Genomic DNA, 22777 nt, shown 5'->3' on the forward strand with positions numbered 1-22777 from the left:
TAAGACATATTAAAAGTTCAAATTCTGTCCACACCTTATAAAGCATACTACATAGCCTACAGAAAAGCAGATAAGCCCAGAATATGAACACAACGCATTTAATTACACATTAAGCATTTTCCTCCCATAGAAAACCATTATTATAAAGAAGAAAATGTATAAATGCATGGCTGCACGCGAAGTCGGAGAACACGAGCGCAAAACCTCACAACACCCACCCCCTGTCGGAACACTATTTAGTTGGTTGGAACACTATTTATTTTGGTTTTGAGTGGTTGGTGAAACCAATTGTTTTTGTGTGCAGATCTCAGAGCCTAGGCTGCCTACAGAGACGCGTTTTTTTGACGGCCTGCTTATGGGGCGGGCAGCTAGTGGATCGTTAGGAAAGATAGAGATGAATGTGATCATTTAAGTTTGGGCCTTTTTTGGGCCTGAAATCGCTGATACAATCTTTAACTTATTGTCAGAAAACCGGTAGTTAGATGTAACGCATAACACCTCTGCGAAGATTCGATCATGAGATTGGTAGTCGAATCAGGCTCCTTCTATCGAAGCATCAAATCTTCGACTATTCGGGGTCACCCCTAGTGATTTGTAGATCCAGAAAAGTGTAAATTTATATTAATTAATAAATCTTAAGACTCCATGGCCATTTTATAATGAATATACATTTTACTAGTTATGCCAAGCTCCAAAATATTTTATCGGGTAGAAATTGTGTAATAAAATCCAGTAAATCACGACTGACTGGAAGAGTCATGTAAATTCATTGGTTAAAAAGAGTGAAAACACTTCAGAACATTCTGCTCCTTAAACTTCTTAAGTCTGGAAATTTCATTTTATTTCAATGAATAATGAGCTATTCAATTTATTTAATTATAACACTTAATTTACAGTAATTAGCAGGGCCCAAAGGTTAAATTAAGTTCTAATAACAAAACTGCTCTGCTCTAGGGGCCTACAAATAATGTTGTGAACATTGGTGGGCTATGGAGACTAAAAAGCTGAAAACCACTGATCTAAACCCAAGCAGTGGTTCCTAGAAGAATGGGCAGTTGAAGATACTCACTGGCAGTGCTCATGACATTGCGCCCCAGCGTGTTAGTGTTGTTATCGCTGCTGCTTCGGCTCAGGTTCATGTTGTTGGTGGCATTGGTGCGAGACATGTTGGGCGCCCTGCGGACGAACGACTCCATCAAGCTGGCCTCGCGGGAGGACAAGTTGGGGACACTGGCACTGGAGCTCATGGGCGCTCCAGCTGCCAATAGTGAGCTGACGGACAGCCGCGCGCTGGTGGCAGAGCACAACGGCCTCTGGGATGCAGCGTCCTTACTAGATGACTCTGAAACCGAGCTGACGTCAGGAGAGCTCACGCTCACGATTCCCATAGAGATAGCGGTCGAAGTGCCATCGGGTGCTGGTGTTTTACGTTCACCGCCTTCGCTTCCCGTGTCCGCCGTTAGTGTGCTGGTGCTGGAGACGGAGCCACCCTCTGCAGAGGAAAGCACAACTATCGGTTCTTGGCCCTCCGCCCCCGGGGGCCCTCCGACGATGCTTACTCCCTGCTCCAACAGGCTCTCGACCCTGCGCTCCACTCGGGTGGAACTGAGGCTTAAATCGCTGCTGCTGGCCACGCTACACACCGAACTGCTACTACCCTTGCGGCTGGAGGAACTGGCCCCCGCTGTGGAGGATGAGCCACCCTTGTCTGGGCAGTTATTTTTCACCAGGCTGCTCCAGGACTGCGGTGTGCCTGCAACAGTGGATGAGACAGGTTTGGGTGACGGCGCTGACTCAGGGTCGTACCCTGGCGCAAGCTTGAGGTCAAACTTCCCTTCCGCACCCATACGATACGAGTTTGAGCCACCGGCATCCCAGGTGACATCAATCCAGCCTGGAAAGTGGGGGAGGGAGGGGGGATATGAACGGGTGAGACCCAGCAAGAGAGCAGAGAGAGACAGCAGCAAGTCAAAGACAACAGCTTTTGCTTGACACTGGACCAGAAACAGAATAAACCAAGACCATTGGATGAGGTCAAATTTAGCTTTGTATCTCTGCCAAACCTATTCAATTCATATTCATACTACTGACGATCATATAAGAGGACACCCAAATCACTCTGGTCCAGGTGAAGCAGTGAGGTAGAAACATGAAGCACAGAAAATGACAAATTAAAAAACAAAACAAAAAAGCAGTAGAATTTTGCAAATGCCAAGCTACAAAGCCACTTAAGAAAAAGAACAGAAGAATCATTTCGGTCAGTGTCAAATACATTTGCAATGGAGTTCTTTCGGAGCTTGCAAATTGTGACATCAACATGCACTTGGCTTGACTGATGGAGACAGGTTAAAAAGGCTGTTTTACACACTGAAACATGGCTGCCCAAAGAATCAATAGCAACAGAGTGGATGCTTAAGATAATACGAGTAGGATATGTAAAACTGTTACCTGTTAAGTTGGGGGGGAGGGATAAAGGTTGCACTTCAAAATAGCAAACTAACAAAAACAAAAAAGTATGGAATGACAGTTGCAGAGAGCAAAAAGTAGCAATCTAACACGTATCATTGAACTTCAGAGTGTGAAACAGATCGTTTTTTATCATTTCTTCATGCGGAATAGAAGCAAGAGGAAAGCACCATATAAGGAAGTAAACACAGGGGAAAAAAGACTAGTTTCAGATCAACCCCTTCACAGTTTAATTTTCTTTAAATACACAAAGCATTTGTGAAGTCACTTGAAAATAAAAAGGGCTGGTCTGAAAACAGTCGCTCTGAGGCAAGATGGAAAACAAGTCCAAATGTGATTTAACTTTAGTTGTTTTATTGTGTGAACAGTAATGGGTAACTCCATCTCCCCCCTCACTTTTGATGGATTTGCTGCAGAAAGCTCTAAAACATGCAAATGCACTTGATGTTCACAATTTGTTTCCCTTAAACACTGAAGTACCACTGAACTCCATTGTTGATTGGCCAGTAATGCACTTTTCATGTAGTGGTCCGATGCAGTGATGCCTTGAAAACCGCTGAACAGAAATCTGCTATGGCATAAGCATTACACATTGCGCTGTCCTACACAAGCTACCAACGGTTGGATGCACACACTAAGAGCCACAGAAGTGACTCCAATCCTCACCATTATGGGCCTCTCCGGTCACAGTGCCCTCTCCAGCAGGATTGCCATCCTGGTCCCTCCATTTCCAGTCAATGCCACGCACCACCCGTGCACCTGGAACGATGTACTTCATCACCTGAGAGCGAAAGAGACGGCGCTGTCGTCTCAAGTTGGCCTCTGCCTCCTTCACTGCTTTACCTGACAATGCAGAACAAACCTTGGCTGATTGGAAACATGAGCAGAGACAAAGCAACCTCAAATTAAAAAAAAAGCATGCAATTAAGGATGATCATTTTTCTTTTGTGATACTTTAGACAAATTAAAATATGTTTACTAAAGAGCTCTCTTTTAAAGACTTTCAGTTCATATGTTAATAATAATCCAATACTGTCATGATGAAAGATGTCTTTTTAAAGTTGGCATGAAATGTAAATTATTGTTGTCTTTGATAAAAAAAAAAAAATTCTCTTTTCAATAATCGGTTTCACTCGGCTGTACATCACAATATGAATAATCAGATCTTTAACTACTTCCTTCACATCGCAACTTTAAAGCCAAACTTAGTGTTTGGTGAAATATGTAGTAGCACATTACTGAATCTTCAAATGTTGCAATTATGGTGCTTTGGGAACCAAATCCCAACAGAAAAAAAAAAAAAAAACAAACAAAAAAAAAACAATGGCGTTAGATTATTGCAATTAGGTCAATCACATGTCAAATATTCACATACGGACAAGAAACAGCTCTTGAGTAAGCATAAATATTATAATTAAATTACAATATGACAAAAGTAGTATTAGTAATGATTGCCACTTACCCAGCTGGTCCTCACACACACCAGTAACAGTGCCATAGATCTCTAGACCAGACAGGGAGAGGTAGTGTGTTTGTCCGCTGGCGTTCTTCCCCATCTGTTTGATACGAATGTGTCTCCAGCCCTGCTTCTCATCTTTGGATGGATCCAGAGGCCAAGTGGCTGTCGACCTAATGCAGTAACACGAGTCATAAGTAGGTGCACAAAAACAAAACAAAAAAAGCAATAACAGCATTCTCCAGAATACTGGTTATAACAGACATACCCTGGCTCATTGAGAGAGCTGTCATCCACGTGCGTGTAGAGTGTCATCCAGTTCTGACCATCTTTGGACACTTGAAATACCCAATTCCGGAGGGCGGATCGACCGTATCCACGAGCGTGGCGAAGTGTGTACGCAGAAGGGATGACCCATAAACCAAGGTCAATGGCAAACCATGCGTTTTTATCATCGTTGGTGTGACAGTTGAGGGCTGAGCTGTCTCTGCTCAGGATGTCTTCAAGTCGGCCATAAGGCAAGTTTCTGCCCTCAGAAGAGGTCACAACCACTAATCCATAAGCAGCAGGGTTCACCCATTCATACGCAGTCCTGTGGACAAACAGAAAAGGATTAACTTCCTTGTGCATCATTTTTTCTAAATGGGTCATATTGTGGTTCAGAATATGAGAATGATCTTTGTTGATCATTTAAATAGGTTTTAATTGAAATTGATCGTGCAAAAAAGACAAATCTGCTCACTTCGCGTTGGTGCCGATCCAGTACACAATTCCATTCTCGTCAAAGTCATGTTGGTGCCTGAAGATGAAGCTCTGGCCCTCTCTGAGCTTTCTAACAAAGATGAATGAAGACCTGTCAAAGTCATACCACTGCTTGGCCACCTGGGGAAAGGGAGGAGACAAAGTTATGATCTTTTCTCAGATACAGCTAAGTAAATATGGAACAGTAGAAATAAACAAAAAAGCTTTCCTACCATCTTGAGCAGATACTGCTCCAGTGACTCAACAGTGGCCAGCGGCTCCATCTTTAGCATTCTACCAGTACGATCAATCAGGGCCGTTTCACCTGGAGCACGCTCCAAGCGGAAGCGTAACCTCCTTGTCAGTATCTAACATGACAGAAAAAGATTTCAATGAAATGACAATTTATAATGAAAGATGTCACTGTTTCACATGCACCAAACTAAAAATACACATCCAAACATAGAGACTGACCTGTAAATTATACGTTGAGCCTGGTGTATCATATAAGTGTAGAGGTAGCCGCTCTATTGACTCCAACACTGCTATCAGTTTGCGGATTAAGGCAACTGCGGGTCGGCTGGAGGACAGAAACAATTAAATGTATGACAAACAAAAACAAATTTGCTCAACATGTCCAAACCAGAAAAATAACTTGCTGGTTGAGACTTAGATATATAGGGAAGAGATCACTTTTGCATGCAGTGCCTGGGTAGGACACAATGACCTTGTGTCTAACGCAAGATATACTTTACCTTTCGTCATCTTCATTTTCAGTAAACGCAGTCTTGAACACATTTATTCTTTCCATCAGAGGCTTACAATCATGTTTCACATCTAGTTCCACACTCTGTGACGCAAACATGTAAATAAAGCAAAAGAGTAATGAGTATTGGGAATAAAAGTTGACATGTTTACAACTGACAGTAATGTAGTCGTGTATGTGTGACTCACATTGCTGAGGACAGTAAAAAGTGCTTGCACGAGGCCACTGCTGCACATTTCATATGGAGAAATGGTGTTCTCGTCTTTGAGAACGACTATTAAATTCTCCAGAGCTGTTTTCATGAGGTCTCGCCATGTGTTTTCACCTTCAATACACTGAGGGGAAAAAAGCAACAAAATCTTACTCACCGTTGTTTTCTTTTTGACCTCAACTACATGGAAGCTAAAATAAACTGTGACAAAGTTTCGCATAATCATACCTGTCTGTTAGTATGCAACTCCCAAGCAGACTCTAGCTGGGTGGCTATGTTTCTCAGAGTGACCACTACCCCTCTCGGCATACTCTCCACAGCCTTGAAGTGATCGTCGTACAGATCTCTGGCCATGGTTTTCACCTACAGACACAGAGGTGGAAAAAGAATGTTGAGTAATTTAATGTAATACACTACCATTTAAAAGTTTGGGGTCAGTATAATTTTTTAAGCAAGTGTGTATTCAATTGATCAAAGTGACAGTGAAGACATTTATAATGGTTACAAAAGGTTTCTAATTCCAATAAATGCTATTCTTTTAAACTTTATGTTCATAAAGAATTCTGATGTAATGCATCGTGGTTTCCATAAAGTGTTTTTTGTGTGAGGACGAAAAAATAAATACATTTCTATGTCTCTTGAGCACCAAATCAGCATAACAGAATGATTTTGGAAGGATCATGTGACACTGAAGACCTCAAACTTTGAACAGTTGTGCAACCATGGCTCAAATAGGCATGGGAAAAACTACGAGTCAAGCTCTAAAGGATAAAATGAATGGTCAGTAATCATACCTTCTGTTTAGTTTTTTCCAATTTGGATTTAAGCTTTCTTCCTCGCTTACCAGTCCAGCCAGTAACAAACTCAGACCCTGTTACAAACAGAGGCACCAATAATTGAGTGACTTAGGAAACATACTGACAAAACCGATGCTTTTAATCTATTATTCCAAACTTACCTAGAGAGGTTTCTGCTGTGAAAGAGTGCTTAGTGCCTCGGTTCGACTCAAACACAAAGCCTGGTAGGTCCTCTTTGAGGATGGTGGCCTGCTGGCCATCTGAGTTATGGATAGCAATCTCACCCTCTTTCAGACAAGTGAGAGACCAGTTGCCCACAGTGAGTTTGGTGGGACCTTGTGTGGACAGAATGGGCTGGCTTGATGTCACTGGTTTGACCTGACTCCTGGCACGCTGCAGCTTCTCCAGAAACTCACTTCTGCTCTCTACAGGAAGGAGGGAAAGCAAGCATCAGCTATTAGAGCGCATAGGAGTCAATCATAATTTAACAAAGAAATCAAATTTATTCAACTGGTCAGGAACTAATTTTGTTTGATCAAGGAGTCTGTGTGCAGGGGACCTACCCGAACTGTCAGAGCCTCCCTCTGGGCTTCCACTGGAGTACATGGTGGCCAGTTTACCATCCAGGATGAAGCGGAACCAACCATTGCTTCCATTGGAGAGCTCCAAAGCAGCTGCGTCACTCCAGATATAAAGGCAGTCCCTGCCTCTGATGATGGACCAGTCTCTCCAGTGGTAGGGCTTCCCCTGCTGGATCTCTTTGGCATCCTCTTGTGGTTCATCATCCTAGAAAATAGACAAAGATCAACTTCAGAGCAATTTCTAAATATGTTCAAGAATTTTTTTTACAACATAATTGCACAACAATAAAGACATGAATCTGAACTGAGTTAATTCAAACCTTCTCAGGCTTGGCATCTTCCTCATTTTCATCATCTGATGTGGGTCCTGCCAGAGTGGACACCTTATTAATGACACCCAGTCTGGCCAGCTGATCCAAAAACACGTCACCTCCCTTATCCACTAGATCCCTAATGATCTGAAGTGCCAGCAGGTGACCATCATCATCATCCTGTGAGAGAGGAGTAGAAAGGTCAGTAAGACTTAAAATTAGCCCTATTAAATTTAAAAAAAGATCATCAAGAGGGAAAGACTAAATTATCTGACCTCCTGATCCAGGACAGTCGCAGTGATCTCCACAAGTACAGTGGGCAAGTTGTGTCCAGCATCAGAGTCACACACTTCCTTAAGTAGAACTTCAGAACTATAGTGCACCATCTTTCTGATCAGAGCTAAACTGGCTTTTCTGTGAAAGATGATGCAAACGGTTATGCAAAATGCAAAACATAGCACTAAATGTTTTTTTGAAAATGTACTTCAGCACCGATGGTCCACATGAACCCCTCACCTTATTGAAGGCAGCATGGTTTGCTGAAAGGTCTGTGCAAATACTGGGAGGAGCCTTTTCAGGTAGATAGGTGCCATCTCAGGGTCACCTTTCGGCTCACTGCCCTCTTCCTCTTCTTTATTAATATCCTTCTTTTTCTTGTCATCCCCCTTGTTGACGGGGCACATCCAGTCTCCTACATCACACATAACAAGAAACTCTTTATTTGAAAAATCCCATGGAAGTCACCATTATGAAATTAGTGGTTAGTGACTGCATTAAAGGACAAGGGTGTAATTTCTATGCCACCAGAGTCACCACAAAGAAGTGCAAAAATATAGTTTTTAAACAGGGCTTTCCAAACACTCCCTCATTTGCCATTGGTTGTCCAAACAACCTACTCTGTCCCAAATTCACACTATTGGTTTAGTCACGACTGCGGTGTCTGACTGATTTGTGATTCTTAAATGACAAAGGCAATGTTCTGATTGCACCGTATGGCCTCAGTGTTGACATTTTTCAGGAAAAATTAGCATACAAATAGTTTACAATAGCCTCTGCATACCAAGTATAAACATACTAATATAAAAAGTATTTTAACAAACACTTTAGCTTTATTCTCCTGAAGCATTTACTTTCAAATAGCAAAAGGGAAACAACCCTCATATTTTATTGATGTGACCGATTCCAGTGGTTAACCGAAATGTCATGAAGTGAAGATAAAAGCTGATGGACTCACCAGGTGACTGGAGAATTGCTACAACCTCACTGTGTCCCCTTTCTCTAGCTTTGTCTAATGGAGTTTTTCCATCTTCATCTCTCAGGTCAGGGTTGGCCCCATGGCGCAGTAAAGTCTATTGGGAAAACATTTGCCATAAAATAAATAGAATGTGTAAAAAAACAAGTATAATGAATATACAAAGACTAGATCACATGACAAACACTTTACCTTGGCTACTTGTGGCCTGCCAAAACAGGCAGCATAGTGCAGAGAGGATGACCTCTGGCCTCTATTGACATCAGCACCTCTCTCGCAAAGGAACTCCACCTTAAGCAGGCCAGAATACAGTGAGATCTTGCAGTCACCAGAAAACTATTTTCATCTGTTGCACTGACCCTATTCTTCTAACTTGCACAAGCAATCACCAGACCAAGAGGGTCAAGAAATTAGGTTGTAGTTGTTTTCATTATGCACAGCATTTGTAATATTGCTGCTGGTGGCGAGTCAGCCAGAATTACAATCATGCCAATTCAGCCGTATCTCCTCCACATAACCATATTGCACAACGTAAGAATAGTGTCGTCCTAAATTCAGCGTGTAACCTTTATTCATAAGTATGTGGTTTGTTTGCTCATGCTATTGCACTGTCTAAAAGTAATTTCTTGCAACATGTGCACTGAACACAGCTATAAATAAATAAATAAATAAAGCCTACCATCTCTTGTGTTCCAAATGCAGATGCCCAGTTCAAGAGAGTCTGTCCTACATCATCCATGAAATTCACTTCAAATGCTTTGAGGAGGAGGGAAAAAAAAGTGAATAGTACAAGTCAGGTAGGATGTCACCTCAAAGCAACAAAAGCCTTCAAAGTCCATGCCCCCCTAATATATTGATCTTGCATGCACTACTCAAACACTAACCACCAGTGTCAATGGCATCAATGAGAGCATCGGTGTCTTTGCTGCGTATACAGTCAATAAGCTGTCGGTGGGAACGTTCCCCGGAGCTGTCAAGACGCCGCAGACCAGGGATACGGCCGGTAGAACCAGCTGTGGATTTGGGCAAAGCCTTGCGGCCCTCAAAGAGCAGCACCAGCAGCAAGTCCACCAGCCGCATGGTGTCCAGCACGCAGCGCTCATCCCCCTGCAGAGCACTCTCCATGGAGTCAGGCAGCTCTGAGCGCAGGAGATCCTGGAGGAGGAGAGGAAACACAAATGTCCATAAATGTAACCAGTAGAAGCTGGGATTTCAAATACATTTCAGAAATGTCCTCTCGCAATTTTCTGTCAAAAAAACAAAACAAAAAAACCCTGGAGGAAACACACCGTACTTGTGACATCTAGCAAATGGCTAGAATATTTCTGTGAATATACATCTTACATGTGTAACAAGTGGTGAGCCTCTGCAGAGTGTAGACAGCAGGCTGACAATGGTGGACACTTGGTTGCTCAGTTTAGAGTCTGCAGCAGATGGAGCGGCTCCACTAGAGGTCCTGCCAGGCTTGCAGGTGGAAGAGGGTCCAGATGCAGTCCCTCCTGCCGCAGCCATACGGGATAACAGCTCTTCTGTCAGTCCATGCTTAGCTAATGGGGCTGGGTCAACTCCACGCCGTGTAAACCGGTCCGCCAGTGATGCAAAGCAGCGCAGAGCTCCATCAGACACCTGTGGATTTCACCAGGACAATTATCATTTAGTTCTTTCTTGTAAAATTTGTGCGTCATTTTACCAACAATGTCAGTTCTCTATACCTATTAGGATGCATTAAATTGATTGAAAGTGAGAGTAAAAGACATTTATAATGTTACAAAATGCTGTTCTTTTGAACTTTCTTTTAATCCAAGAATCATATTTTTTTTATCAGTTTCCACAAAAATAGTAAGCACCAAAACTGTTTGCAACAGAGAGAAAAAAAAATTGTCCAATATTACTGTTTTTACTGTATTTTTGATCAAATAAATGCAGTCTTGGGGAGCAGAAGAGCTTTTTTTTTTTATTTAAAAAAAAAAAATGTAAACTACCTCAAACTTTTGAATGAGAGCGCAATTTTAAATTCTGAACAGCTTAAATTTCAGTCCATTCCTCACAAAAAGCTACAGAAGACTTATTTCACACAAAATATAGTACAATTTTTTTTTGGTGAACTATAAGTTTTAGTCATGTACTACCTGGTGGTCTTCATGTTTCAGCAAACTAGACAGTGACTCCACGCATGTCTCAAGGGAAGAGTCCTGTGGCTCCATCTTACTACAGAGGCGAGAAACTACTGCCATGGCAGAGTGCAATGTGTCTTTGTGCACAAGATGACCGCTGTCCCTAATGAAGCTCAACACACAGTTCAGTCCACCCGCTTCAAATACAGCTCCAGACTCCCGTGTGCAGATCAGCTCCAGAACCTGATGACAAGATCGTATATGGTATGACCATCATGCATAGTGGAATTTACTGCACCTTTATAAAAAAAGTAGCTTCATAGAGCATATTGTCAACTGTTTAACCTCATATTAGCAAATTGATAGAAAAAAAAAAAGTCTGAAAAAAATAACGCCAGCCAATAAAGCATTATTTACCTTTACACATTGTTCAGCCAGATCTCTGCTGGTCCTGTTGTTAAGCTCCACGACCACTAGACGGTTACACAGGGCTTTGATGGCTCCATCTACTCCCACAATCCTGCGGGTGCATTCAGCAGAAACGTCCAGGTAGTAGGTGATGGCCCTGGCTGTCACTTCCAGCACATTATCTGGTGCGCTCTCATCCAGGAAGATCTTACACAGAGCTGGGAGAAACGTTCGTGGAGGACACCTATGGTGGCGAGACAGCAGTGTCAGAGTGAAATGAAGGTACACATTTGGGCTGCACGATATGGAGGGACAACGGCGATACATGATTTACTTGTTGAATAGCACAATGGTGATATGCAATGCAACATATCTTGTGTCAAATCACTTATTTTAAACCAGAAAAGAATTATATATAATATGCATGTCTCATGTTCTATGTAAACAAAGCATTATGCTCGTTTACACTGCAAGTCTTGATGCCCAATTCTGATTTGTTGCCCTTATCCGATATTTTTGACCGCCTGATTACACGTTCTTTCAATTGTGACCCATTTCCGATTCATGAGTTTACTAGGGCTGTAATCTCCCAGTCGATTAGTCGTTTATTTGGTCAATACGTTCTTGCTCGACCAAAATTCTGATTGGTCGTTTTTTTGCCGCGTTCATTTCATTAGTTTTGCCACGTTCATTTCATCAGTTTTTACCTATTTTTTGCCGTGTTCATTTCATCAGGTGGAAAGCACTAATTACTAATGGGGGTGTTTTCAGAGCACCCCTGTTTCACAGGTAACAGTCTGTCTTCAGAACACCCCCCTTGTTTTCACTTCTTTTGGATTAGCCCCACCCACTGGAGAAGAGAGACAGACAGATTGAAGAAAGTAGGCCACTAGAAGGTTTGCTGAATATTATTACTTGATCTGGTTTGTTTAATAAACATTCTTTTTTTTATTATAGTGGACGTGCCTTTTGTGTTTAAGAGTAAAAGCTTTAAGTTAATAGTCTATTCATGTCTCAGCCGCAAAGCTGAGCTCCTATGTTCAGCCTCGCTCTGTGCGAGCTGCAATGAAATGATAGTCTGTCAGTTATAATACATATGACAAAAACAATTGTCTAAATTATGTTGTATATTCCTCAAAAGTTCTTGTGATGATATCACTAGTTGACAACATTTCGGAAATCATAGGCTATGATATTGCGCGCAGATGCACGTGATGCAACACTGCAGAGCCGACAGACTCGTGTGTCAGACTCATTTCAGTGCAAAATAATTAACGTTAGGTCAAAAACGATTTAATATACTGCAAATAGCCTACTAGTTTTTTATGTTTATTTATAATTCATTTAGGCGGACAACAAGGCTACCAAGTACTGCGCACATTGCGCAGATAATTAATTTAACGTTTTTTTTTTCCCTAACGTCATTTTTAGTCGATTTTTAGTCGAAAATTTCAGGACTTTAGTCGACCAAGATTTTCTTTGGTTGATTACAGCCCTAGAGTTTACACTTGCCATACTATCTGAAACATCGCACATGCTTAAAATGGGTTCTTGCACAGATGGACGAATGCGAAATATGCTTGATGCTAGCTTTGCGATATATGTGAAGTTCGCCAAACATCACCATGATTTTGAGGTGGAGGAGCGAGGAGGACGAAAAGGGCCATCATTGCAGCCTGCACATATGCTTCAGTTATTATGTGCGAGAGAAATCTCAGGACTCGTGGGAACATATTGTGGTGGGCTTTAACGATGAGCAGTGGGTCTGAAATTTTAGGATGAGCAAGCCAACCTTTGATATGTTGTGTCAACGTTTGTCCACACTCCTCTCCTACAACGACATGACATCAAATCGCTCGCAACCGTCAGTCTGGACGACTAAATGTCTATCATTAGTCATTGGCCAATAAATTCGTATATTTTATTCGCTTGTGTGTGTTAGAGACTAAGTATAAGTTTTGCATAGATATATTTTCACTTGCTGAACACTGACTTAGTACAAATCGCTTGACGAAGAGTGAAACTCAAGCGCTATTTCAATTCAGTTCAATGGATGCGCAGCATACCTGTATTTGACGTATCGTAAACTCTAGTGTCAAGGCGCACAACTTGCCGTCTCTTTGCTGAGAACGCTGTTTCTCTCACACACACAAAAAGAGAGAGAGAGAGAGCGAAAGTCTTACATACCACGCAGAATCAACGGGCTGAACGTAAATAATATTCTTTGTGTTATTTTCCTGTCAAAATAACGTATAGTTCATTTGAAATTATTAAGATTCTAAGAACAAGCAGAAGATATGCTGATTTCTCCGGTAGTTGGCAGAACTAATGCTGGCGCTCATCTATTACCATCCCTGTTTTGATTTCAGCAAATCAGTTCGAGCGAATGCTGAAAGCTTGATTAATATTCATGAATCCAGAAGTTCAACAATCCTTAGTGCATTTTATAATGTTATTAGTAGTAGAATTAGTAGTAGTACTATCTTTTAAATATTAAATAGTGCTTGATTATAATAATATAATGTTTGATTGACTGATGTTAAGAGTGTACGTTCAGATAGGCTACTTAAGCTGTGCCTTTTTACGAAGATTATAGCTATATATATATAAAAATAAAATAATAGTATATCAGTCTGGCGAGTAAACTAAAGAATGTACTAGCCAATGGCGATTCATTCAAGGTGTGCTTAGAGGGTTCCAGTATATCTTTTACTTAAGAAAAAGTAATATCCGTCATTAATGACAATCAGTGGGGCTGGGTAGTAGGCATTGACAAATTTCACAATTCGATTTCAATTCACAAGCTTGTGATTCGATTAAATTCCTCAAGGTAAAAAAAATATCACAAAAAATGCTGTAAACTATACAGGGAACCCGAGTTGTTACATTACTATAATATTAAAGGTTAAAATTAACTGATTTGTATAGGTTACTTACATTTAAATTAAATTAGGAGGTTTTTATAATAATAATAATAATAATAATAAATAATAACTATTATGTAGTGGTGGGCCGTTATCGGCGTTAACGCACTGCGTTAACGCGAGACTCTTATCGCGCGATAAAAAAAATATCGCCGTTAATCTATTCTCCAAGTTGGGTTGGGAGCTGGCTCAAGCTACACAAGCTATGATGACGCAATCTACCCGCGGCCGCGAGGTACACCCGGCTGCAACGCATCATATTCGTCGTCATCTTAAGTAAACACGGCTGAAAGTTAAAGCTGGTGTAAAAGATCGGTGCTGGTGCAACATCCATTATTTGGACTTGGTTCGGATTTAAGCCGTCCGACGTAGACTGTGGTGTAACAGTTCGGTAAGTTTAGTTAACACACGACTAATCCGTTCTACTACCGTTCTACCACCTCAAATTCAAAACGAAACATATCACTGAATACCAGCGCGCGCGTATTATTCCCAATATATCTGAGTGGTGTAGAACAATATCTCTGTCTGCGCCCGATTTAAAGAATCGTTGTTGTGTTTCTTTTCAACTGAAAAGACATCAGTTAGAATATTCTAATTTTAAATTTGGGGTTTCATAAGCTCCAAGCCATAATAAACATTAGACCTACTTAAGTCTCTGCAGCTAGTGTACTTACATTTTATTTATCTGCAAAATTATGTTGTATACTTACAGTTTTGCACAATATATGTTCTCAAAACTACATGCACCCTTAAAAAAAAAAAAAAAAAAACATTTAGCAGTTGTTTAGCAGGGTCTATGTAACCTGTTCTGAAATGGTTTTATTATAATATCGTTATCGCAAGAGGCTGCAATGTATATCACAATATGGATTTTAGGCCATATCGCCCATCCCTAATTGATAGCCTATAGTAGTTGATAATAACATAGGCCTACCTAATGTTGCCTACGGACGGTAACAGTACAGTAGTAACTTTTTACAGTCTATGAGTAGAACAGCTTTCTCAAGCAGTTTGTGATGCATTTTGGAAACAGGAGATGAGCCCCTGGTCTAATGCGCCACCTGGCTTGAGAAACCCATTCTCAAAGACTTACTTTTATAGTCATTATTTGGGTAGCACACATATTCTGAATGCCTTCGGCAGAATTCAAATGAGCCATTTTAATCTAGATTAATCTAGATTAATTTCAAAATTAATCTAGATTAATCTAGATTAAAAAAATTAATCTATGCCCACCTCTACTATTATGTTTCTATTTGTTTTTTGAAATATAAACATTTAAATGGACATTGAGTGGCTTTTCTGAAGTAAATGGAACATTAAGTTACATTGTTTACAAGTTGTTTTATTGATGTCTTTCCACGGTTCAAACACTGATTGAGCGATTACATGAAACATGATTAATTTCAGTAAGTCAATCTATATCTTTCGACATGCCTTTTGAAGTTGATGTTTATTTTGTGCTGTAATTATAGTACAGAGGAAAAGATAATCAGTTCATGAGGCCTCCACATTGCCGCTTTGCTCAAACGACAGCGATCTGTCATGCCACATTAAAGAGTGCCAAAATGGTATTTAATGTTTAAATTTCTTAATAAAATTGACAGAAATCAAAAGCTGAGACTTTGTTTCATATCACAAGTAACAAAGCACAAAAGTTATTGCGATATATTGAATGGGAGGCAAGCCAGAGTTTTTTCTCATTCATCAACTGAAAATAGCACAGACCAAAAGATCGATTCTTAGGATTTAAGAATCGATTAAAATGGAGAAATCCATATATTTAACCCAGCCCTAACAAACAACTGTAAATATAAACAAATGGCAGGCTTAATTTATGTGTCAACTTTGTGCAAAAAACTGCTTATACAGTTTTTTGTACTTTGGTTTAAGAGGTCTGTCGTATTTCTCCTATGGGTAGCCACCCCCTGTGAAACCACTAGTGACTGAGTGTGGTCATCACGTTTAAAACCAAAATAATCCCACACAACTGAGGTGCTTCCTTGTTTGTCTTGACCTTCTTCAACAGCTATTGTGGCTTCCTTGTTCTGACCTCCAGGCCTACTCAGTTTACAAAATTAGCAAAACACACTGCTGATCCAACACATTTAATTATAGACTTTTTAAGACGTGTAAAAACATTTTAACAATCTTGTGCAAACCCTTTAATACTGTATGTTAGACTGAGTTGCTTTTGTATCTAGTGGTAGCAGACTTGTGTATACTCATTAAGTTCATAACTTAGTTCAAAATGTGAAATCTATAGATTAAGATACATCAGAAATCTTTATTTATTTTGTTTTAATCTCATGGAATATTTTCACAATTGTAGTATGAGCATTACAAGTGCTTTTTTCTCCCAATATATACACAACTCCTTTTTATAGGAGAATTACACCCATTTATAGGATATTTACTTTTAAGACTATACACACAAATTCTTGTATAATGTTTAACAAATTCAAATCCATTGGTTGCATCGTTGAGCTCTACTTACCAACGAAATTTGTTCCAGGGACAGTTTTACCAAAAGCCCCTCTTTTGACTTGATTTTTGTTGTTCATATTACATTTCAAAAAAATTATATTTAATAAAATGCTGTGATGTCTAAATTTATGCTAAAAAGTGATTCCTATGTTTTAAATGTATTTTCATTGGTTTTAGATAACACATTATAGACTTGTCAGCCATAACATTAAAATAATTAATAGCTTGGTGAGGTCTAAATTTTAATACCGGTGCATCCCTAGTGTAAGCATACCTGGAGACATTTGTGTTTATGAATTAATGCTAGTGTTGCACCGATCAGATAATTTAAGGCCAATACAGTCACCAAAATTTTAACACTAAGATCAGACGACACCGTTAAACAATATTTATTTTATAAAAGGGTCATAATCCGCGTCTGCAAACTCAAGTCTTTTTTTTTTTTTGTGTGTCTCTGAGTGCCTTTGCCACACTTACACAAGTTGATATGCTATATTAAATTGTACCACTTACATTTTGTAAAATACCAAAATTAAATTAAAAACAGTTATGAATAGTTATTTTGTTATAATCAAAAACAATGAACCACAGAATCAGTATTCACACTTACGTTTCGAAGCAGCGGTCGACGTTGTCTGACATGAGCAACAGCATGCAGAGCTGCTCTAGGGCGATGAGCTGCATATCCCGCTCATCGCCCTGTCCCATCTGCAGCCATTCCAGCAATGTGTCTGGGTCCACGTCCGCCATGACGCCCCACTACCCTATCCACCCAACACCCAGTCACCCCGCCAGCAGCAGGAGAGAAATGAACAGGGGCAGTCACTGGTCCTCTTGATGTCTCATCAAGTCGTCACCTTCATAAGAAATAGAAACAAAATATGAGCATGGAAATGACATCTGGGATATAACAGGAGAAGAGAACTCCAAAACGTTGCTTTGGGCCTTAACCTCCACCTTCTCCCACTTGTTTGGAGCTGAACTGAAAACACAACCCTTGAGTAATTGCATGGAAACTGTTGGTTAATAATGAAAAGGGTGGAGCAAATGACTCCTTGAAAACGTATGCACTTGAAAGGTAAACTAATAGGAGCAAATCAGACTATAAACATGATGAACTGCTGCCTGTAATCAAAGCACTGAAAGAAATTGCTGTGATTAGCGAATTAGTAAGCTTGGACAACAACAGTTCGCATGATGAATAGTTCATCAGTGACTCACACTGTATGGCCCAAACAGCCCATCTCTTCACCAACACACAGTAAGCAATTCAAACAGAAATCACTATACTTTTATTGTTCTGAGAAACAAACCATTAAAGTAAAGAGCAGCACTACTTTCCTGAGACAGGCAAGCTGAGCCAAGCATGAGGATAAAATCATTAGAATGGAAGATTTATGTAAAATAGCAAAAGTCTGTCCTCCATTACTGCCTGGGTGGCTACAGACAGGCATCAGATAGATCCACCACCTTCTTAGAGACTAACAGAGAGATCCACTTATCAACAGATTAAGTGACTAACTTGATTCAGGAAGAATGTCCTGTTGAACTTGACATTCAAAGCAACTTGTCTGTGGCCTAATCCACACATTTGCTGGATGGAGAGAGGAAAGAAAACCTGATCACATGCACACCACATTACGTTGCTACTCTAAAAGTTCAAGTATGAATAACAATCACCTGATTGTGATCAAATTAGACAAATATGCCATGATAGCCAATGCATTCACCATAACTTTTTAATTCATGAGCTGACATTTCCAGTCACTTTTTTTGGTTTCGTAACCAATTTTTAACAGTAACACTAGACCATTGTGAACGAAAACAAGTTCTGATGCCATTGCCCTGAGTTACAATTTCTCTTGGAAAGAAAGTGTTTACTATAATTATACCACCTTTAAATGAATGGGATCGGTTCATTCCCAGTCTATTAGTCCACCAGACCAATAACATTCAACTTTATCTTCATATCGTTATTAAGGTTTTGTTTGTTGTTAATTAACGTAGAGATTGTATCATATTTGATACATTAATTTAAAGCCTCTAAACTACCAACATGATCAGAACTGAAAAAAATGTTGTACACAATCATACACGCCTTCTGCCCTCTGATTGATAGCTAATACTTTTTCAGTAAGTAAAAGGCCCTTTAGCATAATTCTAAAAAGTTCCACTTTCAGATTGTGGTACACTTGCCTTTTTGCTGTGAAAACTTCTGTTTTTTTATTTAGTAACGTAAGAATACATTTTAAATTGTTAAAAATATTTCAAGATAAACATACTGGAATGAATCAACTAAGGTTAACTTTATTTTATTTTTTTATCATGTTAAAATGTATCAAATATATGATACAACAGGCTTTTAAAATTGTTTATTTGTACATCTCTGAATCATTGCATTATGTTTTGCTGTCCACAATTAAGAACTTTGATCATAAAACTAAGCATTAAATATCTTCTCACGAAGACATATATTGAGAGACATAAAGTGAAAACTAATATTTATGCAAGCGGTCTGATACACAGTTATAAAAATCTCACTGATATACATTATAAGCAATCAGAATTTCATCTAATGCTTTGGCAATATAAATAACATCACCAAATTTTGCTAATTTCGGGGCTGTGAATAAAACAGACACGTTAATTTTTCTCCTTGAGTTGTGAGCACAATATTCTCACTAAATCATACTTTATGGGCCATAAAAGCATGATGTGTAAAATATACAAAATTAAATTAAACGCTTATGACAACTTTAAGATTTTATTTTATGGTTTGTCTAAACTAAGGTTCAATAAAATGTTCCATAAAAGGAAATAGTTATTATAATAGTTTTTTTTTATGACTATTATTTCATGTGTCAGGTTTTGCAGGCTCATTCCCACCAAAGCTAAATATAAGAAAAAGGAAGACATTTAGTCTCGAATACAAAAGTAAGTTCCAGTCTAATTAAATTTAAGTAGTTCAGTATTTTTAGATTCTGTCTGCTGTTATTCTTACAGCATAGAGATCAATACAACTTCAAATAATCAAAGTACACTGCAAAGCAGACATTCAGCTTATCCGTGGCTCCTGCTTTCATGATACTTGATGTTTCACGAACAAACATGATTCCAATGATGTTCTTTGACTTTCAGCCATTGCAGCTGACTAAGGAGTCAGAAAAACAACTTGATTGCAACCGATGTCATCATGACACCAACCTATACAGCAGCACAATAAAACCTTACCTTCACAGTGAACAAACAAACGACACATATTAGCGTTAATGGTGTGTAATAGCAGTGTTTGATCTATAATATCATGTCGCGTTTAACTTCATGTTTGGTCATCTAACCTGATCCTGAGAGCCAAACAGGTGAACAAACCTGAACAATTAAACCTGAAAATCTTAAACAACAAACAATACGACGCTATCAAACATCATATCTTCGATTAAACGTTAGAGAATGGAAGTTAAGCAAAGAAGTAGCAGTCATAACGTTCAATCTAGTCCTGGCTGATGGCCTCTTTCTTGAGTTCAGACAGCTTATGTTAGCTTAAACGCCATGACAGAGTCAAGAACCGTTTCATTTCCTCGTTAAAATCATATTTAATGAAATAATTCCACAGCAAATGAGTAAAAACACAAATAATCGGTTGAGAAAGTGAGGTTTAATTAGCTGGGATTGGCTAAAATGCGTCCTGTTAGCGTCACTTCGACAGACCTAATTAATCCCAAACTTAATTTACTTCATTCGTATTAGGTATTAATAAGTTTCCCATCCACATATATAACCGGTCAGAAAAGAATTTTAAGCTAAAATACAAAACAAAACAAAAAAAAAACAAGTAACACTACTGCGGCCTTGTGTTTACCAGTAAATCTGCGAGCTAAAGTTGAGTGGGATGCCGAGGCCTGATCGCGTCTGTCAGGCAGAGAAACGAACCCTTTGCCGAGCGACACAAACACTCACCGTTTATCGCCGAACGACGAGAAGAGAAGAAAAAACACACAGGGTGGACAAAATGCGTCTCGGGGTGAAGTTGTCAGACGGCAAGATGTGAATATTGCTTCATTCCCCGCTTCTGCTGGTTGTAAGGTAGAGGTCAAAGTAAACGGGAAGGCGACGGGTGAAATATTGAGTGAAATGGAGAGCCGTCGAAAGAACTAGTCGAGGCTCCGCATATCACGAGGCTCCGCAGTAGCGGTCAGGAACAAATAGCGAAGCGGCTCAGCGACAGGGGGCGCTAAAACACCTCGACATTTACAGTCAACGAGGTTGCTACAAAAATTACAAATCATTCACATGGATTGCACAATTGTAGAAAGTGACCAGTGACACTGACTCTCTGAAATCAAACTATGAGTGGTTCAGTAGGTTAATGTTCATCCTGAAACTTGCATTGTGCATGAAATGCATTATGCAATTAATCCAGTGATCCTAATAGACTAGACAAATCCAAATTAAGACATACTATGCAGTGAGGAAAAAACTGCAAATGCCCCTCTCAGGTTCTACTCTAAAGTAAAGCCAATGCAACTCTTGAAGCAAAACTAGATTTTATTCTTTCAGTATAATCAGAAAATAATGGTTAATTTTGCCCTATTTCATCTGTACAATTTGCAGCATACAAAATGGTATGGTTACAAATGCATAATTGTAATTGATCATCAATGTTTCTAGCAGAAAACAGCACCTGAAGTCTATACAAACTGGCAAAAAAACAATGGTCCTATATTTGCTGAAACTCTTCCATTTGCATTGTAAACATGTTTGTAGTGCGTTTTAGTAGTAAATATTATTTTGCTGCATGTTTAATATTTTTTGCTCACTTAAGATCAAGCTATTACTTATACTGCCTGTCAGACAGGCAAAATAATTAAGTGTTGAGATAAAGCGACACCAACACAGATTTGCATGCATAATTAGAATATAGAGAAAAAAAAGGAAAAAAAATAAAAAACAAGTTTTGGTGAATTAATTATGAGATAAAGTCATTTTGAGATACTAAGCCAAAATTATGAGATCATTTTCATTACATTGTCAATTACGCAATATAAAGTCAACATTGACAAAAAAAATATGAGGTAAAAACCCAGTGACAGTCAAAACTATGACAGTCGATACTGAGATAAGCCATAATAGTCAATTATTCTTAACTTAGTAAGTCATAATGATAACTTTGTCAAAATTATGACTTGGTATGCCATAATTTTGAGTTTTAATCTCATAATTATGACTTTTTATGTCATAAAAAAAAGCATGAGTTTATTTCTTATGTGGCAGAAATGATGCAAGGATCCGTTTGTAATGCTTTATCATTAGTACATTCATATATCTCTATATTTAAAACAATTGACAATGCGCTAAAATTGTATATGTAGAGTTAGCAGATAACTTATTACCAGCACTGCAGTTATTCTTGCAACAGGTTTAGTTGCAACTTTTTGTGAGAAATTAAGGATTTGCATTCTTTGTACAGACACAATAATAAAAGACTTCACACAAAATATCATGCTATGCATAACGGAGTTAAAGAAAATGATTCAAGCTTGTTGGCAAGCTAACCATTAAAACTAAAAAAAAAACCCTGTGAAACACACTTTCCCTTGCATTTAGTAATATGTATTAAGTTCCTCACAGAGGTTAATGCAGTTTTAAAACTGATTACAATTAATAAACAACACATTTTCATCTGATTTATCTTTAAAAACACAATTGATTAAAAGATTCACTCAGTCATTCAAATCATAATACAGTCATAATCATAACCATTAAGGAGGATTCACAGGAAATTGATCTTCAGTTGAATGCTGGGTGTGTTTTTGCTAATGACCCGAGATGCTTGTGCCTTAGTGTTCACGCTCTCCTGGTTGCCCTTGACGGCTGCCTCGAGCCTGGCTTTCATGTGTGGGGCAGAGGCCATCAGCGCTTTGAAGACAGCCGAGTTCTGGGGACCGATGCGCATGAGGTCTCTTAAGGCGGACTCGTGCAGTGAGCGAGAGGCCGCCGGAGCCGATGCCAAAGCATTTTCATCTAGCAGAAGAGAGATGAGGATGGGCAACAGTACAGCCACCAGCTGTGGACCTGCATGGATAAAACAAATACTGACTTGATTATCTTGGTATCCTAATAACAGCAAATCACACTATAGCACTATGGCATTTTGCTAACAGTAACATTAAAATCAAATTCACAGCCAATGAATTCTCATTGTTTGTTGATGATATCATAACTTACTGTTCGTGATCAGAAGTTCATAAATATTTTTTCAG

General features: G+C 39.2%; 2 protein-coding genes across 12 annotated transcripts in view; both read right to left on the reverse strand.

Annotated features, from left to right (window-relative positions):
* The window catches only part of hectd1 (HECT domain containing 1), a 40845-nt gene extending 19987 nt beyond the window's left edge, over nt 1-20858 (reverse strand). For 5 of the 11 annotated variants that reach the window (XM_081347700.1, XM_081347701.1, XM_081347695.1 and 2 more), the window contains exons 1-25: nt 20475-20858; nt 17128-17374; nt 11113-11347; nt 10711-10938; nt 9926-10207; nt 9466-9736; nt 9261-9337; nt 8774-8872; nt 8564-8678; nt 7846-8020; nt 7605-7743; nt 7339-7509; nt 7001-7223; nt 6599-6862; nt 6435-6511; nt 5869-6003; nt 5618-5764; nt 5419-5513; nt 5138-5243; nt 4897-5031; nt 4665-4804; nt 4191-4514; nt 3929-4095; nt 3133-3309; nt 1070-1894 (exon numbers count right to left, since the gene is read on the reverse strand). In XM_081347700.1, coding sequence (XP_081203826.1) covers nt 1070-1894; nt 3133-3309; nt 3929-4095; nt 4191-4514; nt 4665-4804; nt 4897-5031; nt 5138-5243; nt 5419-5513; nt 5618-5764; nt 5869-6003; nt 6435-6511; nt 6599-6862; nt 7001-7223; nt 7339-7509; nt 7605-7743; nt 7846-8020; nt 8564-8678; nt 8774-8872; nt 9261-9337; nt 9466-9736; nt 9926-10207; nt 10711-10938; nt 11113-11347; nt 17128-17267 — 4747 coding nt within the window. In that variant the 5' untranslated portion in view covers nt 17268-17374; nt 20475-20858. Of the gene's footprint in view, nt 1-1069; nt 1895-2448; nt 2497-3132; nt 3310-3928; nt 4096-4190; nt 4515-4664; nt 4805-4896; nt 5032-5137; nt 5244-5418; nt 5514-5617; nt 5765-5868; nt 6004-6434; nt 6512-6598; nt 6863-7000; nt 7224-7338; nt 7510-7604; nt 7744-7845; nt 8021-8563; nt 8679-8773; nt 8873-9260; nt 9338-9465; nt 9737-9925; nt 10208-10710; nt 10939-11112; nt 11348-17127; nt 17375-20474 lie in introns of all 11 variants that reach the window. The other 6 variants (XM_081347694.1, XM_081347699.1, XM_081347693.1 and 3 more) reach the window with 2 other exon arrangements.
* A 188-nt stretch (nt 20859-21046) lies between these two features.
* heatr5a (HEAT repeat containing 5a) overlaps nt 21047-22777 on the reverse strand; it is a 28332-nt gene continuing 26601 nt past the window's right edge. The window contains exon 37 of the mRNA XM_081347712.1: nt 21047-22589. Within this exon, the coding sequence (XP_081203838.1) occupies nt 22288-22589 (302 nt within the window). The 3' untranslated portion in view covers nt 21047-22287. The remainder of the gene's footprint in view (nt 22590-22777) is intronic.

The sequence above is a fragment of the Scardinius erythrophthalmus genome (assembly GCF_964197995.2).
Source record: "Scardinius erythrophthalmus genome assembly, chromosome: 19".
In the NCBI taxonomy this organism is placed as follows: Eukaryota; Metazoa; Chordata; class Actinopteri; order Cypriniformes; family Leuciscidae; genus Scardinius; species Scardinius erythrophthalmus.